The following is a 20,528-nucleotide window of genomic DNA, read 5'->3' as shown; positions in this document are numbered from 1 at the left end:
GACTATTTTTTTCGATTAGTCGACCAATCAGATCATACGTAAATTGAATGTAAAACATACAGATTATCGCACCAGCATGCAGCTGCTCTTATATACCATCATTAGCTTTCAGCTTGAAGTGTTTAAGGTATATGCTAACTAAAAATAGAGACAATTAAGATGATAGTTCATTAAACTTTTAATGAAATATGCAGCTTTAACTGTAGCATAAAGTGCAAACAGCTGAGTAAAATAAGGATAAGGCACTGGCCTAAACAACACCAAAATAAATACTTAAGGTTTTTTTTTTGGTTTTTCTTTCCTTCATTTGTCTCTGGCATCAAACATATATGAATAAAATGAGGTGGACACCTGAAACTAAGGAATTATTCACAATAAATTGTTTTGGTCTCACTCGAATATAACAGAAGTAGCCTACATTTTGTGCTCAGTGTAAATAATAGTCGTTCTGTTAAAAAAAAATCGAATAGTTTGAGACAATCGAGTGAAAAACAAAGTAAAAAAAAAACAAAAAAACGATGCGTCGACTATTAAATTAGTTGTCGACGATTTTAATATTTGACATAATCGTGACTAGTCGACTAATCGTGGCAGCCCTAATCTCCACAGACCATCAACACCATCCGCTGCTTCTTCTTCTTCTCCTCCTCCCTCTTCACCTTCTTCTTCCTTCTCCTCCTCCTTTATCTCCCGTCTCCAGCTCATCGGCTCCATGGAGGAGCTGAGCCAGTGTCGAGTCCAGCAGAGGAACATCGCCACCACCATCGACAAACTGACTCACTGTCTCCCAGGTAACAACGCCAACAACAACATCTTAAACTCCTCAAAAAAAGTTTGGAAACATTATTTCAGTCAATCATTTCTCCCCTTAAATAAAACCAATTGGTGTTGTATTTTATATCGTTGGAAAGCCTGATTAGTTGCCTTCACAACGAGGTACAACTTGTCAGGATTCGTGGAATGAGCAACACAGCTAAACATGTGGGGAGCACCCCAAATGATGTGCCATAATCAATATTCTCCTGTTGGTGTTCACTCTTGTTCTGAGTTACTTGGTGGATTGGATAGTTGCACTCTCCCACAGTAAAAAAACAAACATATTGGCCATTTTTGCACTTTATTTATTTGACACTGTCAGGGATCTCAGTAGCATGTGGAAGCTTGGCTCCTTCAGGGTTTCAAGGTTTCGTTTATTGTCATTCAACTTCATATTGCACATGACAGAATGAAATTTGTGCTCAAGTCCCGGCACAAAAGGACAACAGTAAAGATACAAAGTGCTGCACACCAAAAGCTTCCAAAGTGTCAAAAACGCTCGAGGGTGCGCTTCAGACAAGACAGCTGCCAAAATGGCAAATATTTTTCAGCCACTTTGGCCGCTCGTCACGTGACTGACGTCAAAGTTCGATCGCGCTGGTCATTGGGGAGCCGAAATACAAAAAAAGAAAAAAAAAGGCAGCCGACGGACGTCTCTATTCTGACAGGCTGCCGCCGGTTGCCGCCGAACCGCGTCATAGCTAATTACCCTAAAGTTAACCACGGCTCAACTTCTCATCTGGTGACGCTTTGGAAGCTTTGGAAGCTTTGGAAGCGCGGCGACGCCAGTTGACACGGTCGCTCAGTGTCGCTGGGCTCTCATTGAAAATGAATTGACTTCCGGCGTTTTGACGCTTTGGAAGCTTTTGGTGTGAACGCACAGTAAGGACAGACAATCTAAGGACAGTTCCTCCTCATGCTGGTCACCAGCCTGGTCACATTTTGCTGTGGGACGACATCCTATTCCTCAACCAGGAGTGTTGAAGGTCAACCAGCCTGGTTGTGTTGGTCCCTCTAGCATCTACAGCCGATCCCATAAGTGTCCAGTTGGGTTGAGGTCTGGACTCTCGGCAGGTCGCTCCATCCTCTCCACTCTGTGACGATCCTGGCGTCATCCTGGAGGATGGAGGTGGGACCCAGATCCTGGAGATACGGGATCACCACTGACTCCAGAATCTGCATTGAGATCGTCTTCATTGACGAGAAGTTCTGCTTTGGGGATTTTGCCTCATTTAGCTGTGTTGCTCATTCCACGAATGCACAATCCTTACAATTTGTACCTCGTTGTAAAGGCGACTAATCAGGCTTTCCAACAATATGAAAAACAAAAGCAATTGGTTTTATTAAAGGGGAGAAAGGATTGACTGAAATAATGTTAATGTTTTTTTTCCCTCCATCCTGACACTTGGTCTCTGTTTTTTGTTCCTCCAGTGTTGGAGATGTACAGCAGACTACAGGAGCAGATGAGGGCCAAAAGGTACGTCACCCATTCATCAGACTTTCTCCCATGTTTAAACTTCTTCATGCTATAGATGTACAGTAAAACTCTACAGATAAAACTGTTAATGAAGTTTGTTTCATGGACCACATTTCAACGTAGAACAGAAGTGGTTCCTGGATGGCAGGACTCTGTGAGGTCTGGTTGATGTTTGGCTTGGAGGATGTTGTTGTTGTTCAGTGATGTGGATGTCTGTCATGTCTTTATCTTTTTCACTCTGTCCTCCCTCCTTCTTTATTTCAGGCCTTTGGTTTAGGAGTCATTTACTTAATAGTTTTACTATAGAAAAGTGCAGTTTGGATTTTTTACTAAAAAGTGAAACTAGTTCTGACCTGAGCAGACGGTGACTGTGACTCATCAGGGCCCAGTTATTCAGAAGTAATCTGATCAGATATTTTTGAGAATTGATTGGATCATAATATATTGAAAATGGGTCGTTTCAAAACTAAAAATGTATCCTGAGATCGGATTAGATCATCTGATCCAAACCCTCAGTTTGTGTTGTTCAAAACTTTTAGGTAGGGTCGGGATAACTTTGGGTGGATCAAGGTGGATTCAGGAGCAAAATGTGATTCAAATTAAATTCAGACTGGTCACACAACAACAATATTTATAATGAAGTTGTATATATATATAAATTTATTCATATTTTGCACCTGATTTTTAAACCACTACAGTGAAAAGGTAAATACTTTTTAGTTAACCGTGGTAGTTTTGGGATTTCGTGAAATAATACAATTTCTGTGTGATAAGTAAATGAATGTAAGTATCCAAAATACAACTATGATGTTTGAAAACACTGTGTTAAAACATCTTTGCTCTGTTTAACAACACTTGACTTGGGAAATATTTACAAAAAAGGAACATTTTCATAGGGAGGGCTAATAATTTGGTCCTCAAGTGTAAATGTGTTGTACAAGTGAGTCCACAAACCGGAGCCATATTGCTGCACGTACTTGGCAAATAAATGTGATTGTGATTGTGAAACATGTGACCAAGAGATGAAACACAAACTGGATGAGAAACGCCAACACAAGAGCAACCAAAAACGTAATAACGGCCAATAACGTAATAATTTTGGCCATTTTAAATGTAATAAAGCCAATAATGTAATAAAACTTTTGAGCCAATAACGTAATAACATTTAGCCAATAATGTAATAAGTTATTACATTATTGGCTGGTTATTACGTTATTGGCCTAGTATTAAAAAAACCTTTGACAATGTAACAACTGGTGCCGATAATGTAATAATACATAGATATGACTGCAGTTCTTGGAAATAAAAGGCAGTTTTGTGCAGTTTGCTAATCAAGTCTAAATGTTGTCCATTGTCAATCCGTATCTGTTTATGCCTCATCTTTGTATAATAGCTTGTATTCTGTGTATTTTATTACTTTTATGTTGTATGTAGGGACTACAGATGGAAATTAGCTGGGAGCTAAATCTGGTGCAACCATCTTTTCATTTTTTTCTTTAAATGATTAATGTAATTGCACATTGTCCCTTAATAAACTAATAAACTAAACTAATGTTTATTCATCCAAGACTATGTCATCCACTTACCTATTTTTGATTAGCAAACTGCACAAACACTGCAAAAAACCCTTTTATTTCCAAGAACTGCAGTCATCGACCAGTTATTACCAAGTTATTACGTTATTGGCTCAAAAGTTTTATTACATTATTGGCTTTATTACATTTAAAATGGCCAAAATTATTACGTTATTGGCCGTAATTACGTTTTTGGTTGCTACAAATCTGAATAACTGGGCCCAGATTATTCTGGTCTTGATAAAACTGGTTCAGTTTGACTTTCAGCCACTAGATGGAGCCGCAGCTCAGAGAATAGAAACACACACACACACACACACACACACACCTCTCTCTCTCTCTGTCTCTGTGGCCTCGCTCCGACCTGCAGACAGGAGTCTGGCTGCTCATAAATTTGTCGTTTGTTTGTGTGTTTTTCTGCTTCTTTCTGTCCTGCGGCCGCCGCTCACACAGATCAACCAGAGGTCGGCCAGCGCAAAGTGTGTGTGTGTGTGTCTGTGTGTGTTAGTGTGTGTTTGTTAGTTAGAGCTGCAGTGAAGTGTCGGAGGGTTGTTGTGTTTCCAGACTATCAGAGTGTGTTTATTTCTGTGTGTGTGTTGTGTTTGTGATGTGTTTATCCCTCTGTGTGTGTCTGTTTGCATCACTCGCACAGAACCATGTTTTATTGGTTTAAAGGGATAGTTCAACATTTTGGCAGATTGGCCCATTGCCATAATCCTTATAGGTTCGTTACCTTTAATTGTCGGTGCAAGCTGTTTTTAGAACGGCGGAGCAGAGCCGTGAGCTGCTCAGAGCTACGCTACGGAGGCTCATTATGGGATTTCTTGGTTTCCCTCATCAAACTCATCAAATACACAATCCAACAACTCCACAACGCTCTGGTGGACAAGTTGTGAGCTGCACATTCACCACGCTATGAGATAATAACACAACGTTACCAGACAGAGTTGTTTTAGAGGGAAATACAGAGACTGTTGATGAAAAACTGTCCCTGAAGGCAACGTGCATCAGCGGTTTTGCATCGCGGCTCTGCTCCGCTGTTCTAAAAACAGCTTACACCGACAATTAAAGGTAACGAACCTACTGCTATGACTATAGGGATTATGGTAATGGCCCAAGTTGCCAAAATGTTGAACTATCCCTTTAATAAGTGTTTGTTCCCGCTGGTTAACGTGTGTGTGTGTGTGTGTGTGTGTGTGTGTGTGTGCAGGTACTACCCGGCCCTGCGGACCCTGGAGCAGCTGGAGCAGACGTGTCTCCCCCGAGCCGGTCAGTACCGGTTCTGCTCCATCATGGCCGACAACATCCCGCGGCTGCGGCTGCAGATCAGAGACACGGCCATGACGCAGCTCCGAGACTTCCTGGAGAGCATCCGCAAGCACTCGGACAAGATCGGAGAGACGGCCATCAAGCAGGTACACACACACGTACACACACACACTAACTCTGTGTTTTTTACTCTATTGACAAGTGTTTTTAGTCTTTTTAATCAAACTTTTACAACCGCAAACTTTATTTATGGGGCCGGAAACAGGAAAGAGAATAAGGCAGCAATGTGGCAGCTGCTGAATTTTATTGTGGGGGGGAAGCAAAGATGGCCATCTACATCTAGTGGAGGAACAAAATGCAAGGCCAGGCAGGTGTAGAGGCATTCTCATCCTCAGTGTGGTGCTGTAACATCCGCTGTAGGATCAGACTTGAGTTCTCCTTTTATAGATTGATGGGAGACCTGGGAAGCTTCTCTGACATTTGGTGCCACAACAACGTCCTGTGTGCTGTTTTAAACAATGAACTTTCTTTTACCAGTGTTTTGAACGACAGACGGAGTATCTATTTATCTATTTATTGATTGATTTGGGGTTGTTTGTGTGTGTGTGTGTGTGTGTGTGTATGTATGAATGAGTGTTTATGGTGTGGTTTCATAAATAGAGAAGTCTGTGGTTGGGTGAAATGAACAGCTGATACTGTCCTGTGAGTTGTTTACTTCTCCTCCTTCACATCTGGCTCCAGCCTTCACCAGGAGGATGAGCTCATTAGATCTCGAGGGTCAAAGACGTCACAAAAACAGGTTTTTGGTCTCATAGATGTGACGTCGCCTTGGAGGAACTTCTTCATCTCAATTAAAGGGGGAAACTGAAAGACTAAAGGTCAAAGGTCAAGGTGACTGAGTCAAATTTCAAACCAGGAAGTAGTCTATAAATGGTGGCGGAGGGATACGACCACGAGGGGGAAGTGGCTCTACTTTACTTTACTTTCCAAAGTCGCTGCATTAACTTGTCGCTCCTTTAAATTAATCTGTGAGTTGGTAAAAACATTTAGATTTTACAGCTTTACTTCGCTGCTGGTCAGGTTATAAGATGCACCTGGTAACCGCGGCAACGTGACCTATAGGAGTTTGACACATTCATCCTGTACGTTACCTCACATCTCTGTGTGTGTGTGTGTTGATATCAGAGGCCTCGTACCACAATAGTTTTTTTGTGTCTCTGTGTCTGTTAATCAGAAGCAGCAGCCTCCGTGTGTGTGTGTGTGTGTGTGTGTGTGTGTGTGTGTGTGTGTGTGTGTGTGTGTGTGTGTGTGTGTGTGTTGCTCTGTGGTTGTGCTGCCAGTAAACAAGCATGTCGGCGCTGCAGGAGAGGCCGTGGCTTGTCAGCGAACACATGAACACACACACACACACGCAGAGACTCGGCTTTTCAGCACTTACCTCATTGTTTTTTGTCTTTTTTCCAAGGCCAAGGAAGTTAAGTGTGTGTGTGTGTGTGTGTGTGTGTGTGTGTGTTGGGAGCGAGGCCTCTTGTTTATTTGTGTGCCTCCATTATTTGGGGAATGTTGTGTTGTTCCATGGGAATTTCAGGATGAAGCAGGAGGAAGAGGAGGAGGAAGAGGAGGAGGAAGAGGAGGAGAGAGGAGGAGGAGGAGGAGTGAGGAAGGAGAGTGAGTGACGACAGACAGATGAGCTCTGAAGACCGATCGTGGCTTCCTATGTTTGTGGTTGTTACGGCGACCCCCCCCCCCCCCTCGTTTTGACGACACGCTGCAATGCGCACAAATAAACAACAGGAACAGGAACAGGAAGTGTTTCCAGGGCGACGCTTGAAAACCACAAGTTTAAAGAGTTTAGGAAACGGCAACGGTGGATTTATTTATTTCATCATCAAACTGAGACGACGATGAAAACAGAACTTTCTGTTTAATCATGTGACCTGGACACATGAATGAATGAATGAATGAATGAATGAATGAATGAATGAATGAATGAATGAATGGCTTCACAAATGAGTGAGACGGTTTTACGGTACAACACGTGACGTTTCCATGGACACGGCGCAGCATCAGTAATATGTTCCTGTGATAGATGGATGGATAGATAGATAGATAGATAGATAGATAGATAGATAGATAGATAGAGATAGAGGGGGTAGAAAGAAAGAAGTAAAAAGACAGAGAGGGGGTAGACAGAAAGAAAGAGACAGAGAGAGGGGGATGGATAGACAGAAAGAGATAGAGAGTGAGAGGTAGAAAGAAAGATGGGGCAGATAGAAAGAAATAAAGAAAGAGAAAGAGAGAGAGATAGATAGATAGATAGAGGGGGTGGATAGATAGATAGATAGAGGGAGAGAAGGGTAGAAAGAAAGAAAGAAAATAAGAAAGAAAGAAGTAAAAAGACAGAGGGGGATGGATAGACAGAAAGAGATAGAGAAAGAGTGAGAGGTAGAAAGAAAGATGGGGTAGATAGAAAGAAAGAAAGAGATAGATAGATAGATAGATATAGGGGGATGGAAAGATAGAGATAGAGAGGGGTAGAAAGAAAGAAAATAAGAAAGAAAGAAGTAAAAAGACAGTGGGGGTAGAAAGAAAGAGACAGAGAGGGGGATGGATTGACAGAAAGAGATTGAGAGGTAGAAAGAAAGATGGGGCAGATGGAAAGAAAGAAAGAAAGAAAGAAGAAGAAAGATGATAAGGAGAAGAAAAAGAAAAGGAAGGAGAAAGAGGTGAAGGAGAAGAAGATGGAAAAACACAAGTTAAAGAATCAACAGATACTAAATACACAGCAGTATTAGAAAAATACTTGAAGTATAAAAGAGTTTGGACACGGCTGATCTGGAGTCTGTTTGAACATAGAGACCAGTGTGTCGTCTGGTCCACTAGATGTCAGCAGAGCATCTGGAAACATCTGGTCGCTCCACATGGTTTGATGAACTTTAAAGAGCTTTGACCTACAGTGTTCAGTCTCTACATCCCATAATTCAATGGTTCCCAACCCTTTTTTTTTGGCTTGTAACCCCATTTTGACATCACAAATTTCTGGCCACCGTCAATCGAGATGCACCAACTGCATTTTATTTGAACTCGATTTACATTTGAGAAAGTGAAAGTATAGAGAACAGTTGTTTATGATTGTATGTGGTGTTTTTAATCACATTTTAGAGACTGATGATGAAAAACTGTCCCTGAAGGCAACGTCCATCAGCGGTTTTGCATGAATTTCCCTCTAAAACAACTCTGTGTGGTAACGTTGTGTTATTATCTCATAGCGTGGTGAATGTGCAGGTCACAACTTGTCCACCAGAGCGTTGTGGAGTTGTTGGATTGTGTATTTGATGAGTTTGATGAGGAAAACCAAAGAAATCCCATAATGAGCCTCCGTAGATTGTGTGTGGTGTTTTTAATCACATTTTAAAAATAATAATAATTAAGTTATCGCCATAATTTTAAAGTTCTTCTGTTGGTTCGATCATCAACTCTGTGATTATGATCAATTAACGAAGCTGAAACGTGAGGGGATTGTTGATATATCATTCACAGCCTCATTTATACAACGTTTTATTCCTAAAAACATGGTGAAATTTGATTTTTTAAAGGCTGGTGACAGTATTTTCTCATTTACAAAGCGATAAAGAGAGATATCCAAACTCCTCCTCTGTAAAAAACTTCTGACTCTAATATGTCAACAAAATAAAACAAGAATTTTGAAAGGGGCTTTATCCATTGGTCAGATTTTGGTTCTGGAAATGCATGCAAATTAGCGCATATTTCATCAGATATTGCCTCATTTACATATTTAAACATAAAATCTGACAAAACTTGTAATACAAAAAATATTTCTCTTAATGTGAGTGATAAACTTGGGAAGTTTCATGGTGATATCTGTTAGTTAAATTTTTTACCCTATTCACCTGTAGTGTCTCCCCTTAACAATCTATGGAATCTTACAGTACAAGTCTTTAAAGGCCGTTTTCTCAAAATGAGTTCTTCCTCAGACTCTGGGTGCGAAATCTCCACTTCAGCAGCACTTACAGACACCAAACCTTCCAGTTTGATCCCTGTCTATATTCTGAAGGTTTTTACAGAGGGGATTGTTGATATATCATTCACAGCCTGATTTATACAACGTTTTATTCCTTAAAACAGGGCGAAATTAGATTTTTTTTATGGCTGGTGACAGTATATTCTCATTTACAAAGTGATAAAAAGAAATATCCAGAATCCTCCTCTGTAAAAACTTCTGACTCTAATATGTCAACAAAATAAAACAAGAATTTTGAAAGTACCTTTATCCATTGGTCAGATTTCGGTTCTGGAAATGTATGCAAATTAGCGCATATTTCATTAGATATTGCCTCATTTACATATTTAAACATAAAATCTGACAAAACTTGTAATACAAAAAATATTTCTCTTAATGTGAGTGATAAACTTGGGAGGTTTCATGGTGATATCTGTTAGTTACATTTTTTTACCCTATTCACCTGTAGTGTCTCCCCTTAACAATCTATGGAATCTTACAGTACAAGTCTTTAAAGGCCGTTTTCTCAAAATGAGTTTTTCCTCAGACTCTGGGAGCGAAATCTCCACTTCAGCAGCACTTACAGACACCAAACCTTCCAGTTTGATCCCTGTCTATATTCTGAAGGTTTTTACAGAGGGGATTGTTGATACATCATTCACAGCCTCATTTATACAACGTTTTATTCCTTAAAACAGGACGAAATAATATTTTTTTTAGGGCTGGTGACAGTGAGTGACAAAACTTGCAATACAAAAAATATTTCTCTTAATGTGAGTGATAAACTTGGGAGGTTTCATGGTGATATCTGTTAGTTAATTTTTTTTTACCCTATTCACCTGTAGTGTCTCCCCTTAAAAAGAATAATAATGAGTTATCGCCATTATTCCTTGTTCTTCTATTGGTTCGATCGTCAACTCTAGCTGCCCTGACCTCCTCGTCGTCTCCACAGCTGTTTGTTGGAAACCCCTCGGTGACCCTCTCCTCCCTCCTCAGGTGGGGGGTCCCGCTCCTCCTCCTCCTCCTCCTCTTCCTCCTCCTCTTCTTCGTCTTCGGTGCCGCAATTTGAGAATCACTGGTGTAGAAAATCCACTTGCAGTCGCTGAAGAAGCTGACCGCTAACTCCTCTAACCACTAATTACCAGGGAGATTATGGAAACCCCAGCGGTCCAGCAGGCCTGACACCGATACCGGGATTATGTTGTTGTATCAAATGTTTGGCTCGGAAAAAACCTCGCGCAACTCTGTGTGTGTGTGTGTGTGGACGGAGAAATTAGAAGTTCTCCTCTCCTTTGTCGATCCTTCACTCTTTCTTTCCCCTCTCTCTCTCTCAGACGGTTTGTCTGGTCCAAATTAGCTCCGACTCTCTGTACCAGCTCCTTCACCAAGGATGTGAAAATAAATAGATCTGGGGGGAAAAAGGAGGAGGAGGAGGAGGGGATGGAGGGAGATGGAGGAGAGAGAGCAAGAGGGCTCACAATGGAGCTATTGTCTGCTACCACATGCCGACTGAAGAGGAGGAAGAGGAGGAGGAGGAGGAGGAAGAGGAGACAGGCAGGAAGATGGATGAAGAAGGTAAAGGAGAGGCAAGAAGAGAGGATGGAAAAGAAGAAAGGAAGAAATGAAGGATGAAGAGGGGAAGAGAAGAGAAAAGGAATGAGTGAGGGTTGAAGGACGAAGGAGGGATCGAGAGGGAGACGGGTAAAAGGGAAGGAGGAAGAAACGATAGAGATCATGAGGGGTAGGAGGAGTAGGAGGTGAAAAAGAGGAGAAGAGGGAGGAGATGAGGATGAAAAGAAAACACCGTGGAAAGAGAAGAGGAGGAAGAAGAGGTGATGATGATGAAGAGCAGGTGTGCGGAGGAGGGAAAGAGGTTGAACTGTGACATCATCGTTCGGGCTTTTATTTTGAAGAAAGTCTCAATTTACCCAGAATCCACTGCAGCTCAGTCCGTCTTTCTGTCTGTCTTGTCTAATCAGAGTCGGTCTTTCCTGATTGGATGCTGCTGATTGGCGGCTGTTGTTGTCAGGGCGACATCACCTGTCAGCTGTGTTAAAGGGATAGCTCAACATTTTGGCAAATTGGCCCATTGCCATAATCCCTATAGTCATAGCAGTAGGTTCGTTACCTTTAATTGTCGGTGCAAGCTGTTTTTAGAACGGCGGAGCAGAGCCGTGAGCTGCTCAGAGCTACGCTACAGAGGCTCATCATGGGATTTCTTGGTTTCCCTCATCAAACTCATCAAATACACAATCCAACAACTCCACAACGCTCTGGTGGACAAGTTGTGAGCTGCACATTCACCACGCTATGAGATAATAACACAACGTTACCACACAAAGTTGTTTTAGAGGGAAATTCATGCAAAACCGCTGATGCGCGTTGCCTTCAGGGACAGTTTTTCATCAACAGTCTCTGTATTTACCTCTAAAACAACTCTGTCTGGTAACGTTCTGTTATTATCTCATAGCGAAAGAAAGAAAGAAAGACACAAATTAGACCACGGACCCCCATTGGACAAAATTTTGAAGCAAAAACACCAGAAATACACAAATATTTGTTTGAATTTGTACATTCAAATTAGGGCCAATGGCGTGAACTTTTGGAAATGTTATAGAGAAATTTCTGGAAAAAAGTGGTACAATTTCTCCAAAAACATTCAAACATTTCTAGGAAGAAGTGGTACAATTTCTAAAAAAAAAAAAAAAAAAAGTAAAAAACAAAAATCTAGAAAAAAAGTGGTAAAATTTCTAGAAAAAAATCTAGAAAAAGTGGTAAAATTTCTATATAATAAAAAAGAATTCTCTCAAAAAAAAAAGTTTAACAATTCTAGAAAAGTAGTGGTAAAATTTCTCAAAAAAAAAAATCTAGAAAAAGTGGAAAAATTTCTATATAATAAAAAATAATTCTCAAAAAAAAAAGTTCTAGAAAAGTGGTACAATTTCTCCAAAAACGTTCGAACATTTCTAGGAAGACGTGCTAAAATTCTCAACAACAAAAAAAAAAAAGTTAAAAAATTTCTAGAAAAAAGTGTTAAAATTTCTATATAATAAAAAAGTTTAACAATTCTAGAAAAAAAGTGGTAAAATTTCAAGAAAAAGTTGCGGAGTTGAGAATCACTGGTCTAGACTCTGGATGGAAACTGCTCTGGATCAGAATAAGAAAAAAAGAAAAGAAAGGATGGATGGATGGATGGAAACATGGACGAGTGGAGTGGAGAAGAAGCAGTGGAAGGATAAAAGAAAAAAAAAGAAAGAAGAAGAATCGCCTTCTGTCCTGTCGTTTGTCATTTCCCTCGTTCTCTCAAGATGTCCGTCCTCGTCTCTCCACTGTTTCCATCTCATCATCATCTTTCCATCTTCCTTCCTCCTCCTCTCTCTCTTTCTTTTTTTTCTCCTCTCTTTTCTTTCCCTGTTTCTTTTATTAACGCTCAGCAGCGAAGGATGAGTTCAGGGCTTCTGCTGTGTATTCAGTAGTTTTTACACGCACGCACGCACACGCACGTACGCACACACACACACACACACACACACACACACACACACACACACACACAGACACACTAATGGGAAGCAGACTGCCCGGCCTGTGAAGTGGAGGAAGATTGATGACCTGTATCTAGTTACTGAACACACACGTGCGTGCGCGTGCGGCTCTGGTGGCGGACGGCGCGCGCTGCGTCGGTGTATTGAACCATCACGGGGAAAAAAAACACCCAGAATAGACTGTTACAGGTCTGTGTCAGTCACTCTGTGTGTGTGTGTGTAGCCTGCTGCCGAATAATGCTCCACAGTTCACCGCCATCGGTGGCTGGGGCCGGGGGTCGGCTGCCACAAAGTGATCTATAGAGAAGAACGTCGCAAACTCTTTGTTTCCTTCTATCCTCCACTCCTTTCCTTCTATCCTCCACTCCTTTCCTTCTTTCCTCCACTCCTTTCCTTCTTTCATTCTTTCCTTCACTCCTTCTTTCCTATTTGCTTTCTTTCATTCTCTCCTTCACTCCTTCTTTCCTCCTCCACTCCTTCTTTCCTTCACTCCTCTCCTTTTCTCCTCCACTCCTTCTTTCCTCTCCTTTTCTCCTCCACTCCTTCAATCCTTCTCCTCCTCTCCTTCTCTCCTCCACTCCTTCAATCCTTCTCTCCTCCACTCCTTCTTTCCTTCACTCCACTCCTTTCCTCTCCACTCCTTCTTTCATTCTCTCCTTCTTTCCTTTACTCCTCTCCTTTTCTCCTCCACTCCTTCACTCTTATTCTCCTTTTCTCATTCACTCTTTCTTTCCTTCTCTTTTTCTCCTCCACTCCTTCTCTCCTTCTTTCCTTTACTCCTCTCCTTTTCTCCTCCACTCCTTCTTTCCTCCACTCCTTCTTTCCTTCTCTCCTTCTCTCCTCCACTCCTTCTTTCCTTCTCTCCTCTGCTCCTCCACACCTTCTCTCCTTTTCTCCTCATCTCCCCTTCCCCTCCTCTCCTTTTTTCCTCTACTCCTTCTTTCCTTCTCTCCTCCACTCCTTCTTTCCCTCTGTCCTCCATTCGTTTTCTCCTCCACTCCTCCTTTCCTTCACTCTTTCTCTCCTTTTCTCTCCTTTCCTCCTCAATCATGATGGTTTTTCATCCTGATTTCTGGATTTGTCTTGTTGCTTGTTGTCTTTAAGCAGCAGTTAGTTTAACCCTCTGGGCCACCGTAGTTGAATATCATCACACAAATCAACTGCATAAGATAAAATATGTAAAAAAAAAAAAAAAGTGATATTCCAAAACATCTGCTCAGTGAAGGATTAAAACTCTGAGCCGGAGTTCAACAGTAACTTTCAGGAGTTGACAGATTTTTTACGTTTGGTGCCAAAACTCGAAGCGGCCTGAGGTTTCATATCCAGACTTTCTCTTGAGCGTCGCACACAGAGATCTGTCTTCACCGGCATCACCACAGCTCCGTCTGGCCGACACGTAACAGACGCTCCGCTCCCCCGTGGTGCCGGTTTTCACTGAAACTAAGTTTGTAACGAACCAGACTGACGCGCTGTCACTCAGAGTTACCCCCCCCCCGACCTGTAAACCGTTCTCCAGACAGAAGAGAAAAGAAAAGCCGTGTTTGGTACGAGCCCCGACAAAAAAATCAACCAAACACACTTCATCATCGTCACACCATCTGTCATCGTGCGTATAGACCTAATCGCCTTGTTGTTTACATTCTACTTCCGGGTAGAAAACCAGCACGTAATTTGAATGAGATCAATAGTAACGAACGAGAGTTTAGCTATATCACATTTTTCACGACCTATCACCGTTTAGACAAATCTGAAATGATTGAAGAAACATTACTATTTCTGTGTGTGTGTTTTGTGTTGCTATGTGTTGGATTTATTCAGTTTGGGGGAATCATAGTGTCTAGAAAGCATCAGTGGCTGCAGCTGACAGGGACAGCTAACGGTAGCTAAGCTAACGGTAGCTAAGCTAACACCAGGACGTCAGCTGTTAAAACCCTCCCGTTGTCGGACACGACATATAACTACTCCAGTTAGCTCAGTCATGTTGTAACTCAGATATCCGCTGGAGAAAATATTTTTTCATGGACCGTTTATTGAGTCACTGAGTTATTAAAGTTAAACAGGTAGCTAACCGTTAGCCCGGCTAATCTCTGATAACCATGACTAATTACAAAAATGTGCACACGTAAATAGTAATGTTTGTCCAATCATTGGTTTTATAAACTTTACAAACATCAGATTAGTCTAAACGGCGATATAGTGACATGAAAAAGTAGATATATATATAGTGAAACTCTCGTCCGTCACTATTGTTCTCATGCTGGTTTTCTACCCGGAAGTAGTTGTAAACAACAAGGAGATTCGTCCTCATCCAAAGTCCAAAATAAGAAAAGACTTAAAACCTTAAAGAAACCTTAAAACCTTTAGAACTTGTCAGATTTCATTACATCTTATTAAATCTTCTTATAACTTGTTGTAACTTTGCTATCACAATCAGAAGAGTGCGATTTCAGAACAGCTCATTAAAGGGATAGTTCACCCAAAATTCAAATTTCACTCATTATCTCCTCCCCCTCATGTGGACTAATAAGGGCTGGGAGAAGTTTCAGAGTCCTCCGTGGCTTCTCTGAGTTACAGGGGGTCTCGGCATAGCAGTGCATGTCCATATGACTGTTGAGAATGGAGCTCACTTTTCTTCGTCCAAAAAGACACACCAAAAAACATCCAAATACCTCCATACAGTTCGTCTGTAATGTCCCTCTTGTATTGAAGCCCCGACATGAGAAATTGTTCAGAAAAAAATTAAATGAGTCTATATTTTAAGCTTGTTTGTAGCGGAAGCTCCCAGTGTCTCAGTTCACTGCTCTTCCTGTGTCCGTGCAAATCTCGCGTGATTTCCACTGACCGGCGGAACAATTTCTCATGTCGGGGCTTCAATACAAGAGGGACATTACAGACGAGCAGCATGGAGGTATTTGGATGTTTTTTGGTGTGTCTTTTTGGACGAAGAAAAGTGAGGCCCATTCACAACCATTATATGGACAAAATACTGCTGCGCGGACCTCCCCGTAACTCAGAGAAGCCACGGAGGACTCTGAAAATTCTCACAGCTCTTAGTCGACATGAGGGTTAGTAGATAATGAGAAATTTTAATTTTGGGTGAACTATCCCTTTAAAATCGCAGAAATATGGAAGAAGTTTTGTTCGTACCACCTTGTAGGATCCAACAGATCGAGCTGAACTTGTTAGATCTTGTGAAAACTGGTTGGATCTTGTTCGAACCTTGAAGTTTGATTTATCAGATATTAGCACTTGTTACAGTAGATCTTATTAAACCATATTAAATGTAAACCAGAACTTGTTGTCTTTCAGAAGTGTGTACTTTAGCCTTTTTTAGTGTTTCAGTAGAGATTTCAGAAGTGCTCCTTTAAAACGCAGAGTTGTGGATGACGTCTGGTTCAGATCATCTTCTAGGAAGCAGCGGATCGAGCTGAACTTGTGAGAACTTGTTGATCATATAAATTCCTGTTGAATGTTTTGTCACTTGTTGTCAGACACTTTGTTCAGATGTTGTTGCCTTCAGGCGCCTTTTTATTTTTTTTTATCGTCTTTGCTCTTTAATTAGTGGCTGGTTGTTTTGGGAAACAATTAGGAGAGTACTTAGTGTCAGTAAAGACCTGAGTCACAGTGTACTAGTCACTGTGTGTTTCCCAGCAGTTTCCTCACAGTTGTGACCTTCCCACAGTAAACAGCCGGCGCAAACCACTTGTCGACAAACACGTCGCAGCGACTTTGCTCTTTCACTCGCAATCTTTGTCATTTTCCGAGCCGACGCCGCAAAACGCCGGGAGAGAGGAGAACAAATCGCCTTCAAGTTCCCGGGCGAAGCCACACGGCACATATTTAAGTCAGGGCCGCTTTGTGGTGCCGCCACAGTGTAATGTCACAGCGCTCTGAAAATAATTAGGGTCGTTTTGTCCCAGATTGATCGTAGTGCGGCTCCCTCCGAGTCTGGTTCTGGTCCTCATCTTCACATGTTTTGTTGTCGCCTCCTTACGGGGAATGTTTTTTTATTTTCCTCTCTGCTGCGACTCTCTTTTTTCTCATGGTTTTATTGTTGTTTTATTACAACATGTGAAACACAGTGTGAGAACCTGGTGACACCTGCTGTGTGTCGTCTTCACTGGGTGGATGTGACGTAGGAATCCTCTCTCAGAAGCTGTACGTGCTTGGATGCAACATAACCAATATGAACATGGCCGCTGTTGGCACATATTAAATGGATAGTTGAACATTTTGGCAAACTGGCCAATTGCCATAATCCCTATAGTCATAGCAATAGGTTCGTTACCTTTAATTGTCGGTGCAAGCTGTTTTTAGAACGGCGGAGCAGAGCCGTGAGCTGCTCAGAGCTACGCTACGGAGGCTCATTATGGGATTTCTTGGTTTCCTTCATCAAACTCATCAAATACACAATCCAACAACTCCACAACGCTCTGGTGGACAAGTTGTGACCTGCACATTCACCACGCTATGAGATAATAACACAACGTTACCAGACAGAGTTGTTTTAGAGGGAAATTCATGCAAAACTGCAGATGTGCGTTGCCTTCAGGGACAGTTTTTCATCAAGCAGTCTCTATATTTCCCTCTAAAACAACTCTGTCTGGTAACGTTGTGTTAATATCTCATAGCGTGGTGAATGTGCAGGTCACAACTTGTCCACCAGAGCGTTGTGGAGTTTTGGGATTTTGTATTTGATGAGTTTGATGAGGGAAACCAAGAAATTCCTTTAGCCTCCGTAGCGTAGCTCTGAGCAGCTCACGGTTCTGCTCCGCTGTTCTAAAAACAGCTTGCACGGACAAATAAAGGTAACGAACCTACTGCTATGACTATAGGGATTATGGCAATGGGCCAATTTGCCAAAATGTTGAACTATCCCTTAAACGGTTATTATATTTTATTGTTATCATTAAATGTTTTCTCAAGGTCAAGGTCTAGGTTTCTTTATTGGTAAATCGGTAAATTTGTTGTGCAGACGGGAACTCAGCAATCCCAATATAAAAGACATAAGACATGACAGACAAATCAATACAATCATCCATATGGTCGCTCCTGAGAAAATACATGACTTCATTCTCATTCAGTTCACTTGAAATTGACCATCTTTAAAGGGATAGTTCAGCTTTTTTTGAAGTTGGGTTGTACAGTATGAGCTGCAGGTGCCCATTGGGTACACTAGATGCAGTAGAAAGGTATTTTTCTATGTCTACTTCTTAATTTTTCCTTTTTTCTTTCTTCTCTGTTTTTCCTCAGTTAAAGGGACAATGAGGAGTTTCTATTTGGTTATAAAAAAGTCTCACGTTAATGTGGATGAATCTACGTTACCCACACTTGTTAATGGGTCCATTTTCGATAAATATATCATTTTGTCTCTATCGTTATTTTGTTATTATTAGTGGTGGTGGAAATGCTGGGCGAGCCGACCAGCGTTTCTTTACTTTCGGTTTCGTGGCGAGTCATGAGAATAACGCAGCCGAATCTCCGTTTATGGTCGGAACTACGACGGTATGTGATCGTCTTCGAACCTCTGACTTTAATTCTTGATGAATGAAAACATGTGTCTGTCTTGCGCCGATCAAAGAATTTCACGGTGCGTGGAGGCTCATAAATGTAGTGTGGAAACACTTCGCTTTTCCAAAACTCCTCGTTGTCCCTTTAACTTCCTTTAGACCCTCATACACACACCCCTAAAATCTTATCTTGCATACATTGCATTGCATATTTGTCACTCATGATGTTTTATAGTCAAAATGTTTTCTCCATCACTTCCTGCTTCTTAACCAATAAACAATAAAACAATAATAGGAATAATCAGAGGAATAAATGGTGCAGAGCAACAAAGCATAAAGGACATTCCTTGGACTCGTCTTCTTCAGCACCACCACATCACCACATTGCTGCTGCTACATTTTTGTCATTACAGATGACAGATGTCCACATGAACAGAAAATAATATTTACCACCTGTTTTTTGGGGAGTTTTTGAGTCGCCTCGTTTCTGTATTCAGTAAAAAAAACCTTGTTCCCCCCTCCACCTCTTTATTTTCCCACGTTTTCTTCAGAGGATGACGCACATTCCCGCACTTGAGCTTTGGAGTGCCGCGGGGGGGGGGGACTGAGGAATGACACGACAATGGACCCCGGGTTTAAAAAGGTTTTTCTCTTTGCAACAGAACTCGGTATTGTGTTGACGGCTGAAAACGCACTGCGGCGGCGAGGGCGAGCGTGCACACTGGACACACACATGTACACTTTGTTGAAGAGACGGTGAAGAGCAGCATTCCGCCGATAAAGTGGACGTATTTGACGTCAGCGCTGACGTGCGCGTGACGCCCGGCGGCGCGGCGTTCACTGTAGGGGAAGACACTTCTGCGTCGTCTCTTGATCTTGACGTCCGTTTATGTTAATTTTTTGTGCGAAGAGAAAGAAAACGAGAGAGGAATGTCTTTCGCCGCCGAATAAACGAGGCTCTTCTCGTTTTCTTTGTGTGACGCTTCTCTTTCTCGTGGACCATGGCCTCAAGACTTCGTCTCTTCTTCTCGCTATTTTGCAGAGCTGAAAACTTAACGGTGAGAATATTTTTAGAGATTTGTTTGTTACCTACTCGGCTTTCCTCAAAAGAGCGGGCATCCCCCTCCGCTCACTTCCCTCCAGTCCTCACCTTCTACGCGGAGGAATGAGACTTTCCACTGATTTTGTTTGTGCTTATTGTCCTATATGACTCATTAGTGGTCTATGTGTGTGTGGGCATTAGATCAAAGATGGCATTGTGTTCCTCCGGCATCACTGATATTGTGTTCTTCCGGGTTTGTGCATATCCACCCTCTTTAAGAACACCAGTTTTTCTCATTAACGAGTGAAATCGAGGCGCTCAAAGCCTTTGACGTATTTATTGACGTCCTCATCGACAGATTTAAGCGCTAAGAGGTGGGCTACGTGCCGGCGCCGGCGAGCTAAAGGAAACAGAAGCAGTTCACAGATTTCTGTTTTGGGCGGATTTGGGCGTGGATGGAAAGATGAACTGAGAAAGGGTTTCCCCCGCCATAACAAGAAATATTTTTCCCACAGAAATCCGTGTTGTGATGGCGGCGAGTTCGAAGAGTCATCGGCATATGAATATATCCAAGAAACATATCCGTATCCAAATAAAAGCAGCTTTGGTGAAACAAAACACGGACAACGGCTAAAAAACAATCAAACTACTCCAGGTATCCATGCAACAGTGCAGAAAGGTTTCAGACAAAACGTGACTGTGTTGTCATTCTGTTGTGGATACAAGCCTCCATTCATTTCTAACCAAAACTTCCTGCTGTGATTATCTTTATTTTTAGTATTCCTGATGCGACGCTACCTCAGAGGGAGAAACATACATCATTTCCCATGATACTCCCCAGATAGCGACGTAGACAGGACGCAGTTCGCAATCAGACGTGACATAGCACATTGCATTGTCCTGTGGAAAGTCTTCCCATTTCCCTTTTGTCTTTACCTCGCCCGGTTATTCTGGGAAACTCCACTGATAGGATCAATACTTACAGAGGCTCCATACTTTGGAATTCTCATCTTCATGTTCAAGTTAAATGATCTTCATCCCTCAATACTTTTAAGTTAAGACTGAAAGCCTACTGTACCTGTTAAATCAAGGTTCCTAATAGTTTCTTTTCCAGTATATTTGTCATTGGATCATTATCTCTTTACATGCTCATACACTCACATAATCAAATACAATTATTTTATATTTATACATACCCATGTTTTTATTTCTGAGTGTGTGCTATAAAATGGCACATGTATTGCTTTCATTTTTGTTCTTATTTGTTGTTGCTT

At 41.7% G+C, this 20,528-nt stretch overlaps 1 protein-coding gene across 3 annotated transcripts in view; it reads left to right on the top strand.

The window, feature by feature from the left end:
• The window catches only part of exoc6b (exocyst complex component 6B), a 168,801-nt gene that overhangs the window by 19,527 nt on the left and 128,746 nt on the right, over positions 1–20,528 (top strand). For all 3 annotated transcript variants that reach the window (XM_085759053.1, XM_085759054.1, XM_085759052.1), the window contains exons 4-6: positions 701–791; positions 2,248–2,293; positions 5,078–5,282. In XM_085759053.1, coding sequence (XP_085615179.1) covers positions 701–791; positions 2,248–2,293; positions 5,078–5,282 — 342 coding nt within the window. The remainder of the gene's footprint in view (positions 1–700; positions 792–2,247; positions 2,294–5,077; positions 5,283–20,528) is intronic.

Source organism: Trachurus japonicus, chromosome 18 (genome assembly GCF_045865225.1).
Source record: "Trachurus japonicus isolate A0001 chromosome 18, Traja_1.0".
Classification (NCBI taxonomy): domain Eukaryota; kingdom Metazoa; phylum Chordata; class Actinopteri; order Carangiformes; family Carangidae; genus Trachurus; species Trachurus japonicus.
Note: the sequence above shows the minus strand (reverse complement) of the source record. Positions and strands in the feature narration are given on the sequence as shown.